The 26,970-nt window shown below is 42.6% G+C and overlaps 1 protein-coding gene across 1 annotated transcript in view; it reads left to right on the top strand.

The window, feature by feature from the left end:
* Positions 1-26,970, top strand: part of LOC119436086 (protein FAN) — a 136,980-nt gene that overhangs the window by 65,490 nt on the left and 44,520 nt on the right. Inside the window, exons 20-25 of the mRNA XM_037702829.2 lie at positions 3,756-3,798; positions 6,025-6,209; positions 9,167-9,266; positions 15,530-15,588; positions 21,338-21,405; positions 24,947-25,011. Of these exons, the coding sequence (XP_037558757.1) occupies positions 3,756-3,798; positions 6,025-6,209; positions 9,167-9,266; positions 15,530-15,588; positions 21,338-21,405; positions 24,947-25,011 (520 nt within the window). The remainder of the gene's footprint in view (positions 1-3,755; positions 3,799-6,024; positions 6,210-9,166; positions 9,267-15,529; positions 15,589-21,337; positions 21,406-24,946; positions 25,012-26,970) is intronic.

Genomic DNA, 26,970 nt, shown 5'->3' with positions numbered 1-26,970 from the left:
ACTGCGAATGTTTTTGCGGTATAAGCCCTGATAAAGCGCTTCGAATTCTCTTCAGGTATACTCATATTGCACCCCTGGTTATAAATACAGTCGGGTTTCGTTAATTCGATACTGACAGGACCGACAAAATTGATTTAATTAACCGGTGGGTCGAATTAAACAAGAAGCAGAAAAAAACATGAAAGCGCACTGCTGATTCATTTGGCAGTATTTACTCGATTTTAACATGCCCCTGAATCAAATGCACCCCCGCGATAAATTAACGTGTAAATTACTTTAAAGCACCTAAACAACATAGAAATTCAACACTCACCTTTTTTTTTTTCTAAAGAAAATGGGCAAGCGTCGAGTATGTGTTGCATGATAGTGGCCAGTTTCCTAAAGTCAGCTTTGCCGCACGTTTTTTAAGTCAGCTTGTCTGGAAAAGAGCCGTGTTATGCATCAAAGCATACGAACACTGCGAACGGGGGGTTTCGGTGTTATTTTCTTGAGAGAGAAAAAAAAAAGGCACACGTTGAAATCTTGTAAATACCGTAATCAGATATTGTAAGCTACCGTTATTGCTTGAAAATCTTCGCAGGTCAGGGCGAAAATAGTCATTTTCAGCAGGAGATGACGTGTGTTCATTGCATTCACTGTCCCCTAAGCTCTGCCTAGGCAGACGCTCGAATTATCTGGCGAAGGCCAAATTTAGAATTGAAATAACGAAAGTTAAGACACTTAAAAATGCATGCGCACCCACTGGGACCTTTGTTTAAGATCTAATTAACAGAAAAATAGAATTAACGGAAGTCTACTGTATTTACCTCCCATAGATTAAACAGCCTATTTAGTGTGATTGATCTGCATAGGAATAGTAGAAGCATCTTTACTGACACTTTGCATGAACCTTCATGATTTGACCATTTCTATTGGTTGTTACTTATTCTTGCAGTGTAAAATTTGTCCTTGCACGTAGTTAATAATAGAAAGCAAACTGCACTGGTTTTGCTTGCTGCAAATGGACAGTAGGTGACCTGTAGCTACTTGAGAACTGGCAGAAGGCACATTCAGTTCACGTGTACAAGTGCATTTAGGTGCCGCACTGCAATTGCGAGGCTAGTCTTGAATAGATCCATGTTTAGTTGTTTACATTTTTAAATAAGTGACATCCTGCGCCTATAAAAAGTTTACTATTCATGTCATGTGAGGTATTGAGGAAATTATCTACAATCACTGCAGCTAATGTACTATCCACACTGACTGATAGGCCATGGCGTTCTTCTGCTGTGCATATGACCATTAGTTTGATTCCTAGCTGGCACAACTGCGTCCTGATAGGGGCAGAAGGCAAAAATTGTGTATTTAGGCTTAAAGAACCTTAGTTGGTCAGAATAATCTGGAGCCCAACATTATATGTTCTCTCTCATTACTGACCTGTTGCTTTGAGATCTTAAACTCACGCACTCCCCCACCCAATCAGCCAGTCAGTCAGTCCGTCAATCAATCAATCAATCCATCCACTGCAGCTGATAATTTACAGCGTGTAAAATTAACTTAGTGTTATAAAGAGGTAGCCATTGGGCCTGAACTTGTGCAGTTCCACAAAATGTGAGCTAGCGTAATGTCGAGGAGAGCTACCTATTGGTTGATGCATGAAGACATGGGGGTCACACAGTGCACTATGCAGAACCATGGTAAAATGAGGGTAATGTGAAAAAACAAGAATGTAACAGGTTTTGTCGCACTACTCACATTTTACCATGGATCCATACCATGTCACCCAAATGTCAGCCTTGCCACTATGCACAAACTATGGTTATACATTTAAGCCTCAATATAACAAAGTTGGTAAAATTGGCAATTTGCTTCATTATATTGTAATTTCGTTATATTGAAGTTTAACCTTTTATGCAAATAAGTGCATTCGCCGATGAATTTTTCTTAAATGGAAGGGGCTGCAAAATTTTCTGAATTATTAGGCACTTGGAAAAAGCAAATTTGAATGAGAAAAAATGTAATTTTGTTGAATTTGAGAGTCGGCAATGGGAAAGATACGGTTTCATGCCTTGTCGACGATATCTTTACAATGGTAGTACAAAGGGAAGCCAGCCACGCTTTCGCATCCACTACACCCCCACAGCTGATAGTGTCGTGTGCAGTGAGATGACGCTATCATGAAAAGTGCTGCCAGTGTGGGTGAATGCTTCGTCTGCCTCTCGCTTTAATGGATCTCCGAACCTTGAGGTTACGAAACCTCCAGTACTAAATGCACAGGAAGACAGCGCATTTGATGCCACATCATTTCAGTGTGCCCACACATTGCACCCGCGGTAGATTATCTCTAAATCAGGGCGCACGAGCTGCGTATGTAATGCGCATCCACGGCCGTGCTAGAAAAGGGGACACTCGCCAACCTGCCCCCCCCTCCTCCCCCCCTCCCGTGGCGTCTGCGGACGTTTCCGTTTAGTGTCTTGGTATGCCTTCGTGGCGGCAGTGAAATTTTGTTATATTGAAGTTCATTATACCAAGGTTTATCTAACCACCTTGGTACAACAGTCATCATTTCTTTTTTCCTAGAAACTTCATTAAACCATTAATTTCTTTTGTGTGTTACCCACCGCGGTAGTTTAGTGGCATGGCGTTGCACTGATGAGCTCGAGGTTGCGGGTTCGATCCTGGCCATGGCGGCCACATTTCGATGGGGGTAAAATGCAAGAACGCTTGTGTACTTTGATTTAGGTGCACGTTAAGGACCCCAGATGACCGCCCATTATGGTGTGCCTCATAATCATATCATGGTTTTAGCACTCAAAACCTCAGAATTTAATTACATTTTTTTGTGTGTGTGGAGGCACACAGACATGCCTATATGTATGTTGTTGCGACGCCGGTTACTCGAACCTCGACCGGCATTACTTCTGGGTAGTCTGGCCTTGTCGGCAGGCTGCAGGCGTCCGGGAGACCATGGCGACCAGGCAGGGATGAAGCGATTCCTAGTGCGAAACTTGCACTGTTTATTCTATGGTAACGGAGTAGGAAATAAAAGAAGAAAATAATAAAAGATACATTGTGGGGCTGCTGAAATAGGCTTGCTAAAATCGTAGGCGGGATTTTGCTCATGTCAATGTCACATGACATGTACCGAGTCCAGTCGGTGATTGGCGGCTGCTCCCTCTCTTCTACGACATTGCACGTGTTTGCCTCCACTGGCGGCAACCCGTGGGTCCCGCTTGGTTCATGAAAAAGGGCCTCCCCTTGACTCGCACAGTTTGCGGCAGGCGCCCCCACTCCCCTTCTGTCATGCACACACACAAAGGGGCCCATAATCACTGCGGGTGCCAGCCAGGCCGGGTACCATTGGTGACACCCGTAGCAAATTTGGGATCCATCCTGCATTTCGATTAGGCATGGTCTTTCGATCATCCTTTTTGCACGGGGTATTACACGCCAATCGTAACAATGTGTGTATGCACATTGATATTGGTGTGTATGTCACTATTTTGTTCATAATCTACTTCTTTGAATTTAAATTTTGATGGAAGATTGCTTCATTGATTGGGGAAGTAGTACATGGGCTTCAAGAGGTAAAAATATTTTACATAACGATTTTTGTTCAAATTAGTTTTGTTATGTCAGCATTCAACTATAGCTGCTACTGCAAAGATTGTGCACATATTCAACTTAAAAGCTGCACAAATAAATCAAAAGAAAAAAGAAGCCCTCTGCATTGCAATTTGGACTGTTTACCTAAAGCCAACATTTTTCTTTTGCAGTGTTTTATCACCTCACATATGAAGGAAGTGTTGATCTGGACAGGTGAGAAGATGTTTCTTTTATATATTTTTTAAGTTTGATTGACAAATTTGTCTTCAGTGCACAGGAAGATTTCTTGATGTTTGTTAATGGCATGGCAACTGTCAAGTCATATTTTAGGTACTTTAAAGCTTGTGGTACACTGTTTCATCCAGAGCTTGCTTTTGAGATTTTCTTGTAATATAAAAACGTTGTTCCACTATTTCCTTTTTCTCACTGAAAGCCTAAATCACAATCTGTAGCTTCACATACATTATTGCATGTTGTTACACAATTTGACAGTGAAAACCTTTTGTTGTACGCTCGAAGTACGCTCTTGAAAGATTTGAATTGTGCTGGTAGCACATGGGGGGGGGCAAAACTGACTTTTGTTCACTGTACTTGCTTTTGTATTAGCACTATTACTGATGTAATACTAGTACTAATACAAAAGTTTTTGTGCAGTCTTTGTGACTAGACATTTGCCTAAACTTCCTTCCTTATTTACACATTTATTTATCAAGGCAAATAATCATTTTACATATTTGAAGCTTCATACCTGCATATATCATTTGCTTGTTTTTTTCTCTATGCTATGTAAGTGGAGTAAAAATTTTAAATGTTGGGCAGCAAGTGACCTGCTTTGACATGGACACTACATTTCACGTAATACATGGCATATTGTTATGAGCCATGCACCTATCCTGCGGATGAAATAGAAGTGGCATAGCAGATAAGAAAGAGGACGAGCTGTATCCCGGCCCGCCATCTTTGTTGTGTTTGTGCCACTCACTGTCACTTGTAAATATTGTATATAAACCCTTTTTGACATCTCTCCGTAACAATATCTAACTTGATTGTAATGAAATTTCTAAACAAATAAAGTGTAAGATGGTCAAGGATGCCAACACTGCTGATAAGAACAGGCTTGTCTGTAATGAAGCATTGTTCATGATGCATTGTGTAAGATGGTGGAGCAGCATGATGTTTATACCAGCACAAACTGTGCACGCACTGCCAAGTTCATGCTGTCAGTGTTTTCAATCCTTGCCTTTATTGGAAGTAAATGAGTAAATTTTAGTGCCTTGCCGCCATCGCAGAGCGAAAGGAGAAGGCATGTGGTACAGGAGAGCACTAAAATACTAGGTGCATCATGCACCGTGGTATGAAGTGCACATATTAAATGTCTTGCAAGATGCTGGAGTTGGTGTTTCTATAAATGTGTGGATTTTTCCACTAGTCTCTGTCTGGGCTCTGCACAGATATTGCATGCTCATGTGTAGTTATTGCTTCTGGCTGATGTGACAGTGATAAAACTTGGAGGTTAGGGCCAGCTAATAATTAGAGTGAGGTTTGCATATTCATTAGTGGGACATAAATAAACAAAGAAAAATTAATCTGAGAATTGACAAAAATGTTGCCTACCTCAGTCTGTGCAGCCATCATACAGCAATCCTGTAATGCCCAATGTGTTTTACATGGGACACCACACGCTCAACTTGAAACACTCCTAATTCAAAGCTGATGAAAGTTGAACAAGGGTGGTTGCTTGGGCTAGTTGGTAATTCATGGTAAAAAATGACGTACAGCGCGAAAGGACAAGGACTGAAGACGACAAACACTTTGTTTGTCGTCTCTATCAGTCCTTGTCCTTTCGCGCTGTTTGTTTGTCGTCTCTATCACTCCTTGTCCTTTCGCGCTGTACGTCGTTTTTTTATTATGAAGAAAGTTCCAAAGTTTAGACATTGCTAAGAATTTCCACCATGAATTTATACGAACTCGCTTAGCTGTCAGTCTTAGCCCTTGTGTATCTCGTACCCCCTGTCCATGTCTCGTTATTGCAATATTACTTTGTCGTATTCTTATTGTTTCCACCTATATATTTTCGTTGCCCCTGAGCGCAATTACTTTAATTTGATAGCTTGTGAGTCAAGAATGCAGTATGGCATGTATGATAGGAGTCAATAAAACATGTTGCTGGGCTAGTTGGTGCCTGATTAATTACCAGAATTGTGGCTCAGCAGAAGACGAGGTGCTGATTGTGCCTGTTGCGCATGTGCTGTACATCTGTATAATAATCGCTGTTCTTCTGAAAATAAATCAGTTGGAAGTGTGCACAGTATGTGTTGCTTCTGTCGTACCTCATCTTTTGCTGTGCCACAATTCTGGTAATTAATGATAGGGGTATCACAGAGTTACACAGAATGACTTCTTTCATTAGCTTGCTTTTTTCATTTTTTTTTCCTTCAGCATCCAAGATATTCATGAAAGGCACTCTTTAGAGGTTCAGATCATGGAGTTTGGCCAGACACCAAAGCAAATTTTCAACCACCCCCATCCGCAACGATGCTGCACTGTTCTTCCAAGATCACTGAGCACTGCAAGTGATGCTACTCCTGACAGTCTGGCTGAGAATGTCAGCAGTAGCTCTGAAGGTTTGTAACTAAGCTTTCTTGGTTACACATAGTAAACTTCAAAGGTGTGTCATATCAGTTTTATGAAAAATTACATGCCGTTCTAGGCCCCTGTGCCATAAAAATTCGTACATCAGTATATTTGCAGCAGGGCACATTGCTTGTATTGCACTTTTGCTTATTACTAGTGAAAGTGTCTGTATAGTGCAGACACTTTTACTAGTAATAGTGAAACTAGTAACTAGACACTTTCACCCATTCTATGTGCAGACTTTAATGTGTGATGGCTGAAGCATGAAATTTTATTTCTCCTGAGGTGTTGCATTGCTTACACAAACACGTAGCTAAAGCACAGGAAATTAATGAAGAGTCGCCCAATTGCACAATCCCATTACTGCAGCGCTGTGGCATTGTGCACATTTTTTTATTTTTAAAAGTTTTATATGAGACAGACACCTACTGTGGTGGCTGAGTAGATACAGTACTCTTCCACTGAGTACAGTAATGAACTTGATTCCTGGTCAAAGCACCTGCACTCTGATGAGGATTGAATGCAAGAGTGCCCATGTGTTCAGATTTTCGCATGCTTTAAGAAAACCTTGGCTGTTCAGAATTAATCTGGGGCCTTCTACTATGATGTTCATTGCGCAGCTCTAGCTTTGGCATGCAAGAACTATTCACCCAGCATGAGATAGCAAAATTTTGCAATAAGGATGAAGGGCACCAAGTGGTTGAGCTGTGTGCAGTTCATATTCATAGGTTTATGATTTTTCTTCATTTTAATGCAGGATGTGTTCTTTCCACTGTGAATGTTTGTGTGTCCAAGTAATTTCCAGGCATTGCGGCTATTGCTATGTGGCAGCTGCTTTTCAAGTATACGTAATTTGCTGCTTCAACAGCTGTGGTGGCTCAGTGGCTATGGCGGTCTGCTGCTGAGCAAAAGGTTGTGGGTGCAATTCCCAACCACTATGTCCACATTCGGATGAAGGTGGGGTGCAGAAATGCTAGTCTGTTTAGATATAGTTGCATGTTCAAGAACTCCAGGCAGTCAAAGTTAAACTGGAGCTCTCCACCAAGGCATCTCTCTCAGCCACGTATTGGTTTAGGAGGTGAAACTCCATGAATGAATCAATCGGTTAGCGATTAGATACATATAAAAATTATTTAAATTTTTTCAAGATTATGCTTGTACATTGTGCTGATACATGTCAAAATAAAAAAAAGGCAAATTTTTGGTGGAGTAGCTCATGCACTGACATTTAGCCACATATGTAAAGGAACCCCAGGTGGTCAACATTAATCCAGAGTAATCCACTACAGGGACCTAGCCACCCGCCGGGGTGGCTCAGTCAGCTAAGGCATTGCGCTGCTGAGCACGAGGTCACGGGATCGAATCCCAGCCCCGGCGGCCGCATTTCGATGGAGGCGAAATACAAAAACGCCCGTGTGCTTGCGTTGTAGTGCACGTTAAAGAACCCCAGGTGGTTGAAATTAATCCGGAGCCCTCCACTACGGCGTGCCTCATAATCAGAACTGGTTTTGGCACGTAAAACCCCAGTAAGAAAGAAAAAGAAAGTACAGGGACCTAGCCCACTTCAGGGCATTACATTTTAGTAATCTTTTTTTTTATTCAGAGGCAAAGACATGCATTTGATGAAAATAGTGCATCTTCTAATGCAGTCATGGTGGTTTGAGAAACCACTTTATATCACTTTGCAGAAATCACTTTGCATGAGTGTGCACTCACATGCACACTATTGTTCACATGACACTGCAGGTGCCAGCAGCTGTGGCAATATTTATGGAGACTTAGAAAAACTTTCTTGTTATGGTTTGACTGCCAGTGAATTTCACATTCTAGTGCAAGATAATGGGAAATACCCATTTTTGCATGTCATCTCAGTGACCTGGCACAACGCTCAAGTGCAGTTTGCTCATTTTAGAGTATTGGTTGGCTTTCAACTTTTCAAGTAGTCTTTACACGCTTAGAATAGTTATATCAGCAGAAAAATCTGTGGCCATATTGTATAGAGTGCAATGATGTATTCACGTTTACAATGTGCTTGCTGTGTGTCACATAGAGAAAAACCTACACTTTTCTTATTTGGGTCCAATAAGCATGCATTCAGTATTGTCAACTCTTTAAAAGAAAAAGTTGATGCGGTGTAGACAAATTCTAACTGCTTAACTATGCTGTACAGTGGTCAACCCTTGAACACCCCAAGCCGGAGCTGTACTCACCTTACCACTTTGTACGACTATCGGCAACAACCAAGCCTACTTGTCCATGCCACAGTTTCTTTTGCTTTGTTCACCATGAACGCATCGAATGGTTCTGCACATCCCACGGACTACTGCCGACTTTTGGTGCTATTTTGCATACTATTTTGCAGTTTACATTTGTTTTCTTGTCATGCATTGAGATAATATTATTGAAGACTTTTATGTACTGCAAGAAAAATTCACTTTCTCAAAACACGATTTATTATTCAATGTTTTCATTGAGTACAAGGAATAAACTCAAAATTTACCATTTTTTCAGTGAGGTCATTATGTGCAAAACATTGAAAAAGAAAAAAAAAGGGGGGGGGGGGGGGGAGGGCGGAGAACTTTCATGTCGTTTTCAAGGAAAGAACATGGAAGTTAAATGGTTCACGACTAAGTTAATCTTTTTCGCAATACTAATGCATTTAAAAGTTTTGCGCATGAAAAAGTGTCAATAAGAAATGCATTTTGTTGCTGCTTGCCCCATAAAAGAAAAAGTATTAAAATTACATTGAAACATAAGACACTTTGAAGAGAACAAAGAAAAAACTCCATTATTTCATTATGAAATCACAGGTTTATTAAAAACTAGAAAAGGTTTCTCAGGCACATCTTCCTCTAACAAAAGTGTCGGCACAATCATCAGCTAGTTGAAAACTTAATTTCACAGATTGCTTTCCCTCTTCATTTCTCCTGCCTCGATTTTCTTCTAGAAACTGCTACAAGAGATCGGACATCTTCGCTTTCATTCTTTGCCTGGAAGAGGAACATGACGGATCTCACTAAGTTGGCGGAGCACATGCTTCACAAAGAGTAAATATATTCTGAAACAATGCAGCAATCTTAAGAAATGTTAATAGAGTATAGACCACTTATACCCTAACCGTTTATAGTGCAGAAATGACTACAACGCGGCCTTTTCCGACTCCCGTTCACTCTCCCATAGAACTCCATGTATACACATACCGCTTACAGTGCAGCCGCGTGAAACGAAATACCGATTATAATGTGGCTTCTGCGGGAAAATCTCGCCAACAAGGGCGGCAGCGAGCACGCTTCTCAACAAGGTGCGCCCACCGATAAAAGACAAGATCAACGAGGGCGATGCGGAGGAGGAGCATGAGACGCGGAGCAAACGAACGGAAAAAAATGCGCGCGTAGGTTGTCTAGGCAACGGAGAAACCTTTTGCTCAGCGGCTTATCAGCGGTGCGTTTTGCACTGAACGCGGCTTCAGTTTCTGTGCACCCGTCGCGATGCGTGTCGTGAAGTGCAGATATCGCGCGAGCAATGCTGTCAATTTAAGCAGTGTTCCGCAAATTTAGTTTGGAGCTTCAGTAATACTTGTTAATTCGACTCGTTAATTTGGAAAATCGGTTAATTCGGACTCGTCCTCTAGTCCCAGCCGGCATAGCATTATTCAATGCAATGCAATCAAATTCAATGCAATCAAACTCTCGTTAATTCGGCCTTATTTGCCGCACATCGGTTAATTCGGACTACTTTCGGAGCTCAGTGAGCGAGGAGCACCGCAAATGTGCGACGCAAAAGAGCAAGAATGGCGCTAGCAACCAACCGAAACGAAGCGACGGTTGGACGCTTCATACGTGAATGACAGCAACGCCGGAACGCTTCGAGCCTATTTGCGCCTTTAAAGCCTGTATTCTTTCGTTTACCGCCGCGCATAACACCGCGTTGGCCGCGGGCTTTCATAACTGCGTAGTCTTCATCCACGATTGCGTCGATAGTGGCCGCGGTTTTCTCCGCAGCAGTTATGGCGAACAGTAGTTTCGTTCTTACTCGGTACGCGCGTCGGCCGCGTGCCTAAAAAACTGCGTAGTCGCCATCGATGATCGCATAGATAGCGACCGCGGTTTCGACAGCAGTTGTTGCAGCGAATGTTAGTTAATTCGTCCAGACTCTGTGCGTGCGTCGGGCGCGTGCCTTCAGCACCGCAAAGTCACCGTTCATAATCACGTTGATAGTGGTCACGTTTTTTTCCGTAGCGGTTGCGGCAAACAGTTGTTTAGTTTTGACTCGGTGCAAAGCTGTCGAGCTTGAAGATCACCGGCTACATCACGATTATGTTCTCACCAGCTCACTGGCGAAAACGTAATCGCGATGTGCGCGCGGTAGTACAAAGCGTGTCTACATGCTTGGTCTACATGTTTTGCATACGTGCAGGGCTTGAAAATTGTTGTTTTGGTTATAGTGCGGTACCGCTTATAGTGCAGATATTCGTGACTCCGGCAACTTACGTTATAAGCGGTCTACACTGTATATTGCACTTTAAGTTAAAGTGAGCACTTAGTGTATCTTTGTTGACACAATTTTTTTTTATGTTGTAAGTGATGTTGATTGATTATCTCATATTTACAACATTATAAATTGGGATAAAGGTCTTAGTAGTACTTGTTTGAGGGAAAACTGTGCTTTGAAGCCATAAAAGACTTAGCACATACGAAGTTCTCACATAAAACCACACTGGATTGATGCTACTTGCAAGTGTGTTATTTTGACATTTGTAAATGTGCATTTGGTGCTTCCGAGTTAAACAAGTAAGGTAATTCATAAGTGTGTCATTGGATAGTGTCACAGCGACTCATTTGGCTTGGCTCCAAATTCCAATGCATCAGTGCCACTCAGCACAATAAAAAATAAGGCTTGTTATCATCAACCACTCAGCACAGGTCACCTTGCTGCCCTCCCTTTTCTTGTACAACAAAAGTGATTTCGAGGCTTTTTGGTCACACCTTGTACACTTGCTATTTTTGTGCCTTTTATTTGTTTGGCGTGCATTGTAACAGAATTTACTGTGTGTGTTACGAATTACTGTTGCTTTAAAATATCACGGCCAGTGCATTTATGCAAAAGCGCTTAAAAAAAATAATGCTAGATATAAATACAGCAAGCTTGTTAGTCGGGTGGTATTATGCAGTAGTTTTAAAGGTTTCTTGAGTATTTCATGTAAAGCAAGAAAAGAGATAGATGGAAAATAGCCTCTTTTTTTTCTTTTATATGCTTGTTGCTTTTTATCTCATTGACCTTGCTCAGAAAAAACTAGACACTAAAATGACATTTAGCTATTGAAACTACCAAAATATGTTCCTCTGCATAGTTTCAATGAAACAAGTGAATATTTAATTGTTGTGTTGAATTGAAATGTATAAATAACATTAATACAATGAAAGTGGATGAAAAGATAGCTTGCTGCAAATGGGGGACCAAATCCACATCTTCCACATTACCCGTGCAGTTCCTTACCAATTAAGCTATCACGGTGCCAACCTCTTGTCCACTTTCTAGGGTATTTGTGCACAAAATTATCCCTGAGAGTGTTAGCTAGAGCTGTTCACGGCTGAAGTGGCAGATTTGAAACAACCTTTTTAATCTGGGGCATCACATAGTAGGCCTGCTTAGGAGCAAGCAACTGACCATAAACACTTGTATGCTGTCTTATGGCACCAGAAAAGACAAATTTGAGGCCCTCACTAAGCAGTAAGTGAGGAAAATAAGGGGATCCAAGGGCTCGATTTTTTATAGTCACAACCATACGAAGTAACAGACAATGAAAAGCCAGAGAAACATAGGGAAAGTTGATTGTTAGGTTTAATTGAAATGTAAAAATACTAAGAGATAACTTGCTGCATGTGGGGACCGAACTAACATCTTGCACAATATCCACGCAGTGCTATGCCAATTAAGCTGCCATGGTGCCATCCTCTCATCCACTTTCTTGGGCACTATTTGTGTACATGATTAGTCTTGAATGCATTAGCCAGCACCGCCCATAGCCAAGGCAACAGATGCGGAGCATCCTTCATTTCTACATTTCAATTTGTACATACATTTTAATTTAAATTTGAATTAAACATAACAATTAACTCCCCAATGCTTCTCTGGCTTCATTGTCCGTTACTTCATATGGTTCTGAGCAACAAAAATTTAGCCCCTAGTGTTCCCTTATTCTTATTGCTCAAGTGAATGTTTGACATCATAAAAGGAATAAATGCTTGTATTTCATGTAGCAATGCATAACATGAAAATTTTTAACAAAATAATAGCTGTCACGTCAGAGTATTTCGTGATACATTGTTTTGTAAAAGTGCTTTTATGTATTGATTCAAGATAGGCTAATGTTATGTGCATATTTATCAAAAACGTCAGCGTATTCAGCTTTAGAACTTTTTTTATCACTTGCATATTACAGTGTAGACCGCTTATAACGTAAGTTACCGGAGTCGCGAATATCCGCACTATAAGCGGTACCGCACTATAACCAAAGCAACATTTTTCAAGGCCCGCACATATGCAAGACATGTGCACCGAGCCGCCACGCGTATGCGACAGTCGAGGAATGCGGCTAGAACGTTTGCATTCAATTTACAGTCGCATCTCGTTAATTCGAACCAAATCACGCGGCGGCGCCTCCGACCGGCATTGCTCCGGCACCGCCATAGAGTAAAAGCTTAGGAGAGACCCCTCAATGTCGCGCGTGAACAAAACAAAAGAAAGAAAGAAAAAAAAACGCTGTGGAAATTTCACCCTCTCTCAAATAGCAAGGTCGCCGATTCTGCGTTGCACCGGACCAAGCGTGTACGTGCCGACGTCTCAGCCACGCTACCGTAGCCAGGCGTAGAAAATGGCCGTGAACCCTTCTTTCTCCTTTATGCTTCCTGTACTTTCTAGTCACGTGTTGGCCTTGCACGCTGCGGCTACGGCGCTGAGGGAAGCAGCGGCGCTGTCCCAGGGCGGCCAACGAAACTGCCCACGCGGGCAAACGCCCGCTTCCCGATAACGGCAGAAAACGAAACTTCGGGGAGCTGGAGCGGCGGCGCCTGCACGGCGGCGCGCGCGCGCGGTGACAGTCGAAAGTGAGGGAGCTACGAGGGAGGGCGAAGGGAGCCACCGAAGCGGCGGAGTTGCCGAGGCAAAATCCGCTTCCCTGCCGCCCTTCGCCATGCCGTGCCGGCGCCGCCCGCTCCCTGAAGTTTCGTTTACTGCCGTTATCGTGAAGCGAGCGTTTGCCGGCGGTGGCAGTTTCGTGGCCCTCGCTCGCTATGCGCGCCGTGGTATTTCACGACTCGCACTCAAGATTCTGGTTTCAGCCTCACTGGCTGTTTGTTCGAACCACGTGCCCTTCTCCTCCACTTCGTCTCTCTTTCTTCCTCGAGCACTCCTTGGGGCGCCCGTTCGAGGGGAGCATTCGCCGTCTCCGCTGACTTCCGTACTCCCAGGCAGCCGCACTGTAACCGGTATTTCGTTTCCCGCAACTGCACTATGAGCGATACGTGTATACATGGAGTGCTATGGGAAAATTAACGGGAGTCTGAAAAGACCGCACTATATCCGGTCCTGCACTATAAGCGGTTACGTTATAAGTGGTCTATATTGTGCTTGCTTACTCAGTATGTTATGTAACTTGCATGAAGTTTAAAAAGAAGAAAAAAAGAAAAGAAAATAGGGATAATGTCTACATGGTAAAGCTAATGCTGTGTTATTCACATATACCTTGTGTAACTTTGGGTCCTTGTATTCTAAGTGATCATTTAGTTGTCTGGGAGTAACGAACTAACTTCATACATGTTAATTTGGGGGGCTTGTTTCTATGTCAGATTTGTATATTGGCATTTTGGACTGGTATTTGATTGGCATTTGTATCAAATAGTAGATATTCAATACGCCAATCAAATTATTCGAATGTTCACTATTCAATTTAATTTGCTGATATTTGAGTATTCACACACCCCTAATGAAAACATAAAAAAACCCTTCATAATTGATACTACTTCTTACAACATTTGTCCATCAATGTTAACTTAATGTCTCGAATACAAGAAAGAAAATACATGTCTTGAACAAGGTCATTTAAAATAACACAGGGTCAATTTCATGCATGCAGATGGAACTTTTTTTTTTTTCAAATTGTGATGCCAGGATTTTAAAACACAGTATGCTCCACCTAAGTAGGGCAAAACTGAGAGGACAAAGCAAATGTGCTTTGCAACCTCTAGACTTTGTTTCAAGTTGTGGAAATGGAAATGTATTGTATTTTTCTCTATAATTAGCTAACTGTTTATATCATTATCATTGTAGATATGTCAAAGGAAGTACTAGAAAACACAGAGGAGCTTTTTACCCGAAACGTTGGTGGTGCAGTTTTGGAAACTGGGAGGCTGTGGCTTCTCGCACTATGGCTGTGCAAATTTGGGCATGCCATGACAACAGCTATTTGGTGGGGCTGCTAAGCATATATGTGCTGTCGAGCAAATTTTGTTGCATGAGGCAATCTTGCCACAAAATATTTAGGTTTCATGACTATCCTTCACGCTATGAGAAAGTTCTTCAGGACAAAGCTAGTATAATGTAAGGTTTCTGTTCAGTCAATTTTATTAATTTTTCATCATCCACCATTCACGACCGGCCAATCGTGGTGATAAGATAGGCGGAGTTCCACTCAGACCACTGATGAAATGCGAAAAGGAATAGCATTGGAATAGAATTGTTACATTGTCCCAGCCCAAGTTTCTATAATTACATCTTTAGATGCCATACCACTTGGCAGCTTTCATTTTGAGCATTTCCCTCTGTGTCGAATGTATATAAGCTCATTAATAATTTTTCTCAGCTTAAAGTAATATTCTCACACTTGGTGGACTTCAACAACCCTGCATTTTTACTTCGGTGGGCTTGTGAATTATCTTACTGCACCTGTTGCAGCAGCTCAGTGACTATGGCATGCTGCCACTGAGGATGCAGTCACATAGTGCTTGGCTCCTAGCCTTGGCGGCCATGTTCTATTGGGAGAGAAATGCAAAAACACCTCTGTGCTGAGACTTTGGAGTGTGTTGAAGAACCCCAGATGGTTCATATTATTCCAGGGCCTTCACAGCCCTTGTAGTCCCGGTATGTTAAACACCATCAATTACTCTATTCTTACAGCTTGCTCTTACATGAGTCGAACACCTTGTGTGGTTGTAGTGTTTCATTCTTCTCTTTCTGCAAATGAGAGCAGTATGTGCAGACAAGAGCTTGATATTTGCAAATGAGCTATAAACAAACAAATCTTTCTTTACAGAATGGTGACAGATGTTTGCTTCTCAGCCAATAAAGGCAATGTCTTCTCAGTTTCTCAAGGTAAGGTATTGGGTTATGTTCGGAAGTCTGTGTAAGATTTCACTACAGCTAAGGTATTCTTATTTTACTCATTGCTTGAATTGATCGTGTAGGTTTTGTTTATTGTCGATTTGACATATAATCCCATTTGTGTATTATTTTGTCTGTCTGCATGCACAGACATTTGTCATTCTTTGTGGTAGTCCAGAATATGCTTCTTTCCAAAATACTTCTCTGTGTTAAGTGTCACTGCGGCATTCATAAACCTCACTGCAACATGTCCTGTTTCAGTGATATCACTTTCACTAGATGGCTCTTACAGCTTATCATGGCTAGAATTACTGTATATGCTACCAAATGTAGCAGAGTGGTGCATAGGTCCTTCGTCTTGCGTGCTTAAGCATCCATACTATGTGGGAAAGCCACATCTCCTGACTGCAGGAGAGGTGCTCAGGTCAGCGGCGACAGTGGGCTCTCGTTCGTTTCACATCGTTGCCAATAGCAACACTATCGTTTCAAATTTAAAATAAGAAATCTTCGGCAAAGAACAATTCCCCATAAAACAAGGGCTACAACTTCGCTGGGATCTGTATTTGATCAATAATCAGAACGACGAGAATTTAGATTAGATCGAGGCAGATTGTGCGCTTTAGATGCTGGTAAGGCTGCCAACTTTTATACTGCGCTGTTTGACTAAATATATTATGCTGCCATGCTAGATCGGTTCGGTGCATCTTTGCATACCGACATGCGCAAGTTCTTATCTGTTTTTAGTGGCTATCTTGTACCGGTTAACGACTGTTGCAAAGATATCGCTTGTCGCAAGACGCGCGTAGATATATTGAAACTGTCCAGAATGTCATTGCCAATTCTACATTAAATCAATTCAAATCAAATTGTGTGCTCGATGCGAATGGTGCTGCGCATTCTGAAACGTACTGGAATGTACAAATCATTATAAATAGCCAACGCAACCTACCCATAGGTTGGATTTTGACAACCACCTACTATGCTCGCCGCGCTTTTGGTACTTGTTTCTGTGGCATAAGTTTGCCATATCAAGTTAAGTGGGTGTCACACGGCGCACTTTCGATTGTGATTGGCTCCTTTGCTCAAGCTGCAGGAAGGAGTCAGTTGTGGTCGAGAATTTCAATCCGGATCGGGCAAGATCGTGATCGAAAGGGGCCGTCTGACACCGGTAATAAATTTGTGACTGAGCTTTGGCACTGCCGTGTTCTTTACCGTCACCCCAATGTGACATAGGCAATGTAAGCACCCGATTAGTAAATTCTGCAGCATGGCTTCAAGCCGGGTCGTTATAGACGGATTGTTTTGCATCGAAGAAATGCTCACAGCACTGCTACATTTATATTTTCTTCATGCTCTACCTGCTGCATGCTACTTTGCTTGTGCGGCTTAAATAGCACGTGAAATAAGAAGTAACTGCATGGGGACATTTGAAACATAAGCAGACATATACTGTCAATCTTTGCCGAATAAAGATTTGCGATATATATGGGCAGCTGGGTTCCGTTCATGAGTAATCACAGTCGTGATTATGGAGAGTGATTAGGGAGAGTGAAGCACCGACCAATCTTTAAAAATATTGCAACAGCGAACCAATACCAATAGACACAGCATGGTAAAAAAAAACACCGCATATCCACGGGGTGAATGATGATGAGTGGGCGAAGCTCCGGAGGGAATCATCGGTAAACCGTGAATCTTCCGTGTAGTTCGCCCAGTCTCGCCGCACTAAATCGAACGATTGACTTCCACCAGTGACACGCGCCATATGTGACGTCATTCTTATTTTATAACAGCGCCCTTCATTATAATTGCACCATCTCCCGCTTAAAGGGACGCTAGCACAAACGTGTTAGAAACGTGCAGTACTCTCTAGTAAGGGGGAGAGGCCACAGCATCTTACGCAGCCGTTTACACATGCCGGAACGTGCACCGCGTTTGCCGACGCCATCACATGACTGCTGAGAGAGTATAACCCCCGTATTCATAAACGCTCCTCGACTTGAACTTGACTTGCCACCGCCTTCAACGCGTTTCGAACGCTGCTGCCCAAGGCGGTGGCAAGTCAAGTTCAAGTCGAGGAGCGTTTATGAATACGGGGGTAAGGCGGAGAGGCCACAGCGTCTTACACCAGCTTCTTACACGGGCCGTAACGCGCTAGCACAAACGCGTTAGAAACGCGCAGTCTTTCGTTAATGTTGGGTATTTATTGTCATGCATCGTGGTGCGTGTGTCCATGTGCGCTTCGTGGCGTAGTGGTTAGCACCGCGCGTTCGGAAGCGAGGGGTCCCTGGTTCGATTCCGCGCTACAGACACAACTTTCGGAATTTTTTTTTTTCATAAAAGTAGACGTGGCTACCTACTACGACGACGACTACTACTACTACTACTACTACAGAGGAGGGACAGACCCACACCCTAAGGAGCTTCGCCCCTAAAAATGCATGATCCCGCTTCATTGCCAGCTGACCAGACTGTGGAATGGCGATGTGGCCAGTCTTAGCATCAGCGGCACAGCCGTGAAGTTGGCTTTCCTGCAAAGCAGGATGCTTGCTGTGCATGTGGCTACGTTTAGCGAATAGTGAGTTCAGTCAGACGCTCAACTCTGGCTTCCTAAGGAGAGCCTGTACAGTAACTCTATTCATGGCTTTGGTGGCATTTCCATCTCTAGTGTTTGTGGATGCAGTCACAGTAAAATGGAGGGCTTTGTAGAGCATCTCTTAGATGTTATTAACAGCGAAGCTGTTTAAGCAAGCCGTAATTTGTGGTTTGTGGTTCGTATCAAGAAACTATCAAGAAATAGAAGAAAATAAACTTTCTGGCCGAGGCGGGATTAGAGCCCGCGTATCCCCAGTCCCAAGGCGAGCGTCGTAACCACTAGGCTATACAGCCACGCTTGCCGAACATGCATTTATGCGAACCATATGATTGCACACGAGCGTCGTCGTCTTCGTCCACAGCTGGCGCATTCGCATGCTCGTGCTCTGCGAGGTGAACATGTTTGGCGCGCTATGAGAGCAAGAGAGATGCATTCACGGAGCGGGTCTGCTGGAACGCGTTGTCGGCATTGCAACGCGGTGTCATTGTTGCAAGCTGCACTATGCAACGCGCAGGGACGGCCGTATGTCCGAGACGCGCGAAAAGAAGTTATCATCATCATGAGTAATAAGATGAAAAGTTTGCGCACACTTTCGAAAAATGCTGGGCTACGATCACCCAGCTTCGCTGTTTAAAGCGTTGTGCAGCCGAGTGCAAGGTTATTTTTATTGCTTGGCAATTATAAGATATATTCTCTAACAGTAACTAGCAGGTAGGGGACACCTTAAACTGGTACGCCAGATGGTGCTTAAATTCATAAGTATCCTTTTTCTAAGCCCTGTGTTCTTTTATAGATGTGCTTCATTGGTGTTTCATTTATAATGAGAGAAGTATTTTTTACGAGATAGGCCCTTTGTTGCAAAAACACTTCTTAGCAACTGCGCATTGCGCGGCCGTGCGCACCCTATCTTGAAAGCAATCTGCGTCGGGAGCTGAGTCTAGGTGCGATGGCGGCTTATACCTTTGTGCGTGCTCCGTTCTCGTCGCTCAGTTTGCATTGAAGTGATACACGGAACGAAGGTCACTTTGCATGGTGTTGCTGCCGCGCCAGCTCACGCCAGCGTTTTGACAGCGAGTGTTCGCGGTCATCAAGTTGGATGTGTTTATGTTTGCCTGTGCGCGCTGACACCAGGCTTGTTAATCTACATAGTTTGCGAATATTTGCAAGTTTATACGGCCGATAAAACTACTATACTCACTTCGTATAGCTGTCTATACATTTGCTATCGCAATCGATGGTTCACCTTCCGGGCAAAACTGACTTTTTTAGAGGTGGCCATGTAAAAAATATGGTTAAAAATTTTACCCCGCCTAATGAACGCACCCTCCAACTTTGCGCATATTTTTTGGGAAAAGAAGTGCATTCATTATGCGAGTAAATACTGTATATGCATTTTTGCCGCTTTGACAGGTGCACAGACAGGTGTGCAGACACTTTTCGTAGGCCTTGAGAGTAAACGGTGGGAAGTGTTTGTGACGAAATAAAAAATAAATTTTGGTGGGAGTTTTCCTTCTCTTTAATTCAACTGTCCCCAACCATGCATATATCTGCCTAATGTTTACCTTTGATAAAAATGATATGGAGTAAATTCAGACTTTATGGGCGGAAAATGTTTCCAAGCTATATGAAGGTCACATTAGACAACCAAACAATAAAAAATGTTTGCTGCTCATCATTGATTATGCTTGTTTATTGTATCTGCATGAAGGTGCAATTTTTTGGAACTATGGCCAGTGATAGGTTGAGAATGAATGAGAATTCTTCCTTAAAAGCCCTTAAAAGCACTCTACGCTCTGCGCTCCAAGAAAATTCTCTCTTATGGGCCAACACACCAGCTGTTCTCCAACAACTAAGTTGCAGTCATGCACACATACATGAACAACCAATGCTGTTGGATGTGGGGATGAAGAAAACAGCCTGCAGCTGAAACATGCGCACAGCAATATGGAGGACATTGAAAAGAAATTATGAGGAGGACCTTTTCATTGTCACAAGAGCACTAACAGCAATTTGTATCACAGAAGGCCAGGTTAAACCCCTTCTTAGACATGGGTATCTTTTTTACCTCACAAACAGTGTCTTCAAGGTCAGAAGGGCTTTGCCTAGCTCAGGGCCCCACCTGAGCTAGGCAAAGGTGGGAGTATACATAGCCATGAAGGGAAGAGAGAATCAGAAGAGGTGTAATTCATTAGTGTGTGTATACATGTCTCTTTTAAAAAGGATTTGTGAATTTATTTTTAACCTATCGCTGACTATATTGCAAATGAGTGTTCACAGGCCTTGGGAGAACTTGCACAAATCTGCTCTCGAATAGTGATGGCCTCGTGTCTTTTGCATTTCAAGAGTGGTTGCAGTGTGATGCACGTCTTCATCCAAATAAGCATGCTTTTCACACTCGGGAACTTCTCAGAATTAGTTGTCAGTGAACCGGCTGGCAACGTAGTCGTTCGTACAACATTGGCTGTAAATTTAATGTTAGCACGTGGGCTGCAGTTGAAGCACTTTTCATTCTATTCGCAGATAGTTTCTACAGCATCTGTCTCATCACCACCTTGCACTGAATGAAAATGAAGGCTGCTTGCCACACTCACCGCTTTGCCCAAGTCTCAAATGCATGCTGCTCAAAATGTGGCAAAGAAAAAGGAGTTCTATTTGTTGTGCTATGAAAGTTCACTTGCACAAACCTCAGAAGTGTTCACAGCACACATACAATGATAAAGAATTGCGGTGTGCAGTTTCCCCATAAGCTTTGAGAATAAGCACTAGTTCTATTGTGTTGTTCTTGTTAGTCAGTATTATTTTGAGGTGGTCATAGCACACAGTGAAATTGTCATGGTACAGTGGTTTGCATGGATTCATTACAGTTTATTTTTTTTTTTGTGGGATTACTGTTGTTCTGGCCTAGCTTGTGTGCATTGCACAATTTTTCTGTTTTATTTCTCTGGTTGTTGTACGTTTTTTAACTTCTGATTTTTTACATACTCCTTGAGTAATCACTTTCTTAAAATAAAGTACATTAAAAATGCCACTTTATCTTGTTTGACTGTTGTGCATAATGGGTGAAGGCCTTTGGTGGTCAGATGTTTTAAGCTCCATGCGTAAGCCATAATGGTATTCTTCCTTTTTTTTTCTGGTGAATTTCAGACAGCCTTCTTAAGCTGTACTCTCTTGAGCAAAAGCAGCAGCTAAGGAGTGCAAGTGTATCCCATATGGTGAGGACTTTGTGTTACTTATACTCTGGGTACTCTACAGCTGTGCCTAGTTGTCATGGTCATAATGTTTCATCATGGAAACACTTAAATTAAAGTTCAGGAAGTAAAGCGATTGCTGAAGAAAGTGAACGCGGTGTTCACTTTTTTCAACAGTCACTGTTGCTGAGGGGTGGCACCTTGGCAGCATGTTTAGTTTCCCCATCTGAAGAGGACCAAAATATGCAGCATTTTTTTGTCGTGGCAACCAAAATTTCAAGTGCTCGTGCATAAGGTGAGCTTGAAGTTGTATCAATTACAAAAGCAAGGGTTATGTTGAAAATCAAATCGGTGTTGGCTTCAAGAACCATATTAGATGCTTTCAAAAAGCGTCTGATTTAAATGTGATTTCAGTTGCTGGAGTGAAAGTAAACATCATCCATGTGAAATTAGCATGAAGCTATAAACGAAAGCCATGTGGTTACCTCAGAAAGAAACTTTGCAATTGAAGAAAAGTCTGTCCTAGTTAGAGGATCTAACCTGGCACTACCACTTTTCCATGGCGCTCTACAAACTGAGCTTATTAGGAGGCTAGCTTAAATGGTGTGGTGAGTTGCCAATTCACACTCTCTTTCTGAGGAGCCTGTACGAGTTTCCTTTGTATCTTCACGGCTACTGCACGTAGATGCCAACTTTCCTTTTCATGAATACTACATCTTGTGGATTTCCAAACGACTCATTCGGTTAACTGCTGAAGGTTAGACAGTTCAGCTCACAGAGTGTCACTGATACACTATGTTAGGGAGAGTATTGTTGAATGGTGAAAGAAAAGCTGCTCGTTAATGTGACCTCACAGGTACCGCACTCTACTAACAGTTTCCGTTGCTCCAGGAAACTCCCTTGACGTCAGTGGTGCCAGCAAGCCTCAGTGTCAGATAACATTGTTGTGAAATCGGAGCTGGTCAGACAGATGACCTGTAAATTGAGACAAAAATTTTTCTGTGCTTCACTTCATCTTATATTGCTTGCTCTCGCCATCATCCTAGAACTTTTACTGCTTTAGCTATAGTGGCCATTTATGCTTTACTCCTTATCTGCAATAGCCATTAATGGCTGCACATCGAAATTTGATATTGATGGTTTTCATCTTGTGTAATAACCATTTTCAGTACTGGAAGTTTATGCTCAGTAATAGCTTCCTCCTGGTTATCTGAAAATTTATCTGTCATTCAACATACAGAACACTGAACCCAAAAAGTTTGTATGCCTGCAAGGGAAGCAGTGCATTAAAGAAAGACGATACAGACACCACAGCACTGACTGCAACAAACTTGTAGCCCTGCGGTGTTGTTATTGCTTTGTTTTCCTTGCACTCATATACAACCAACTTGTCAAAGTGCACCTGTTAGTACAAAAGTAGAAACACTTCCTTGTAGCATTGTGTTTAACACATAACATCCTGATGCTAGGCACCTCAACAGCAAATGGCTAGGTATATTCTATTACTTCGTCACTCCTCACACAATCCTCATGAGAGTGAATTGCTATGGGGTGAGGGTACTATATGGGAACAGCTACAGGCCACCGCTCTTCACATATCTCTTCAGTAAGTTTAGTGGTGGGGTGGTTTTGGGAGCAGGATGTACTTACCTAGGTTCTTGGTTGATCCAGCATGTCTTGAAATTATTAGCATTAACATGCATGCTGCATTTAAAGAATTAAGCTTCCTTGATGCATGCATAACTGTCTCAGCAGTCATATTGTGCTGAAATTAAATCAGTACTGACATGAAAATCTTGTCTCACTTTTCTTGTTTTGTTAGGTAGCTTTTGGCTTCATAGTTATGGTATGAAGCCTCAGTTTGTGGAGTACACAACAAACCATTTGTTAGATTGCCCTTTCTGTGCCTACTTTTTTTTATCAGAATGCCACCAAAACTTACAAATTTCTTTTAAAGACTGATTTGTTGTGAACAACTGTCGTTATTGCTATATCAGCAGTTCATTTGTTATTTTCTATTGTCTGTTACTGTCAATTTTGTCATGTTTTTGAGTTGCAGGTAAGGCATGACAGAAACAGTCTAATGAAGCTAGACATTTCTTAGAACAAAAATCAAGCATACATTTGTTGTCCTCGATATGATGCATCATTCCTGGCTGTTTGAAAAAATAAAATCACACAGGTACCAGCAGCAGCAAAGTGTTTTTGTCAAGCTGTGTCAACGCAAGGACTCTTCCATGCAATCCACAGTGCTAAGTTGAAGCTTCGAACTCGATTCACTAGAGCTTTCTAGGTCTAATTGTTTACATGAGGCAAAGAAACATCCAAAAGCTTCATGATTTCGGCATTGAAAAAGGCAACTGTCGTTGCTGCGTCTGGGCCACGCTCCGTGCTGCCATCTTTAAAACCTAGAGGAGCAAGACTTCCTCTGTGTCTCTGCCAACTCTGCCACAAAAAATGAGTTTTCTGGGAAGCTGGTACCATCCAGTAGTGCAGCACTAACGCCAAATGATGAAACAACTACCACTTGTTTTGGCACTCGGTAGATTTAAGGAAATCCCTGAATGAGTGAGACTCGTCTTTGGCACGGAAAAAGTTAATCTGGGTTCATATTCACTTCAGTAAAGCACACTGCCTGACAAAAGGACTGGAAAGAAAAATATTTAATGAACAAATGACTCTTGAAAGCTGATGTGGTACTCTTGTCCTATGTACTACGTAGCATTTGTCTTCTGCACCATTGGTTTAAATGCATTATGATCTGAGGCCCAGCTGTCTATAACTTGACAAATTGAAAATTAAGTAATCATTGACTGAAATTCTCTTTTTAATCAACCAGCTCCATAAGGAAACTGCCACTGTAGTTGTGACGTGGTGCTACATAGTTGCAAATGCGCATGTGTCTGAGAGTGCAAGTCAAAGTTGAGACAAAAGACATGCCTGCATCTTTTGGCAATATAAACACTTTTCATTGCCAGCCACTGCCTGTAGAGTCATGTTTGCTCACAAGATTACAATAATATTGTCCATTTGTCCTTTTACAATGAAGTGGTTTTTCAAATATTCACTGCAGTTCTTTGGAACCCTTTTACATAAACAGTATTTTTTCTTGTGTGAAGTGCAAAGTTGCTAACATATACCATTGCATGGACAGGCAAATTGTTATTGAATATGGGAGAATATAGTGCATTCAATATGTCTTAAAAAGTGCATTAAATTAATTAAATTCTGGTGTTCTATTTGCCAACACCACTATCTAATTATGAGACACACCGTAGTGGGGGACTCTGAATTAATTTTGATCACCTGGGCTTCTTTAACATGCACCTAATGCATGGTACGTGAGCATGTCTGCATTCCTCCCCCATCGAAATGCGGCCGCCATGGCCGGGATCAAAACCCACAATCTTGTGCTCAGCATCATAATGCCATAGCCACTGAGCTACTGTGGCCGGTAAAAAGTGCATTTAAAGTGCTTAAATGTTAAAATGCATAATTAAGTGTTTAAAAGTTGGTGCATAATCTGCATATTGATTACTAGTGCCATGTTGTTCATGTCCTACAGGCACTGTCTTCATGCATCGTAATGAATGACAAAACAGTTGTTGTGGCATCGTGGGATAATTATGTGTGAGTAACCTTCTCTTTAACTAGAATGCCTTGTTCATTCAGTGTAGTGTGTAATACCTGAAGTAATTAAACATCAAACAGAACAGGAAGTCTTTAATTTCTTTAGGCCATTGAAAGATATTTGTCCATTTGTTGGATTGACTTGATGTAGTTTTGTTTCCTATGTTTGCCTGCTACAAACTGAAAGACAGCAATAGTAATACTTAATAGCATGCTATTAAAACTGCCCTTACTCCAACGTGCACATTATTATTTGGTCAAAAATGGAAAAGGAGTGTTTGTGCATTGTCCTTTCTGTAGCTGTGTCTGCTGAACATGGTGTCTCGAGCTCTGTTTTTCTGAAAGAAGTTTATGCGTATTTGAACTAAATATGTCGTATGTCTTATGCTACAATTCTGTGTGTATTAGCTTTGCCTTTCTCAAGCAGTGAAGCAGCTACTCTCTCCACTCTATCTGCTTTCTGTTGTTGTTTCTGTGTTACTACTGTACCAACTTGACTTTAAGCTGTGCAAGAGTAGTAGTTGTCACATTATCAATGAAAAACAAAAATGTCGCAGTTTCACCCAAAAGGCGAAGCATCAGTTGCGATAGCAAATTAGTAGAGAGCTATTTGGAGTAGGGATAGTAGTTTTATCAGCTGCATAAACTTGGACAAATTCGCTTACTAACTGAATTAACAAGCGTAGGTGTCAGCGCACACAAGCAAACATGAATAGATCACACTGAATGACCACAGACAACGACTGTCAAAACGCTGGCAGCAAGCACAGCCGCCGCAGTGTGCGAAGGTTCGCGCGGTCTATCGCTTCAACGGAAACTGAGCAGCGAATGCACAGCGCATACAAAGGTCAGAGCCGTGCGGAGATAAGAGACGGTGCGGGCGACCGCCACCGCCGGGCAAAGTGCAGAGGAGTTGTGCAGAGAAGTTGTTGGTAGAGGAGAAGCTGCCCCACCCCCCCCCCCCCCTTCCTCCCGCGCTGCCTTCCCGCTTTCTTGCTTTCGCGTGGGAGATTGAGTGGCCAGTTCCCCTTGCGCCTGGTTGCAAGATAAGCATTTGGTGAAGCAGCACAGCGTTGGCCCGCCTTCCTCCCTCCCTCCCATACCCCCACGGCCTTTCGCGCGACGGTCGCGTTTGCTTTCCGCCGTGCGTTCGCTCTCCGTGATAGCGCGCGTCTCCCGCACGCTTTCACTCGCGCATACGGCGCGCGGCGACGATTTTATCGTCCTTGGACTTTATACGAACCTCACGACGACGGCGACGCCTACGGCAGAAATCTGGTTGAAGTGTCCATATAATTGCTATCGCAATAAAAGAAACACAGCTCCATGCTGCCGTATAGTAGGTGGAGTGAAATAACATCCAGGGTATCAAACCGAATCCGAACCGAAAACAGTGTCCAAACTGCAATTTTGGGCTGAAACAATATTTTTGTAATGTGCCTGAACCCGTACCAACCTGAACCCCCCAAAATAATAATGGTTACCAGTTCAGCACGAGACGGTTGAAGCATATCAGGTGACAACTGGGCGCTAAATAGTTTGCATGATTGTTCGAATAACTGTTTCAATTGGCGCACCCTACTAGCAGATTACGACTCGGGGGTTGCAATGTGTGTGAGAATGGGGATAGACGATGAGGTATGGGCTGGTAACTATGGCCACCTCAGCACAAACGCTGGTAGATGGTAGTTCTGAAGTTGGCCATGCCAGTCGTGTTCCGCTGCTTAAAGGTTGTTTCAGTCGATCCGCAGAATCAACATTTGTGGTGATGCTCCCAATTCCGCTGTTAGGTCAACTTGTTACTAAGACTAGATAAACTTGATAAACACAGAGAGTGGAAAGGACAATGTCCTCGAGGAGGGATATCAACCAGTTCAGCTGCATGACTTACTGTAACCGTAACTCTGTGATCGCTAATGAATGCCGTCACCTTCTCAGTGAGGTGTAACGGCGGCTGTA

This window comes from Dermacentor silvarum, chromosome 1 (genome assembly GCF_013339745.2).
Source record: "Dermacentor silvarum isolate Dsil-2018 chromosome 1, BIME_Dsil_1.4, whole genome shotgun sequence".
Lineage (NCBI taxonomy): Eukaryota > Metazoa > Arthropoda > Arachnida > Ixodida > Ixodidae > Dermacentor > Dermacentor silvarum.
The sequence above is the reverse complement of the archived record's forward strand: the minus strand, read 5'-3'. Positions and strand labels throughout refer to the sequence as shown.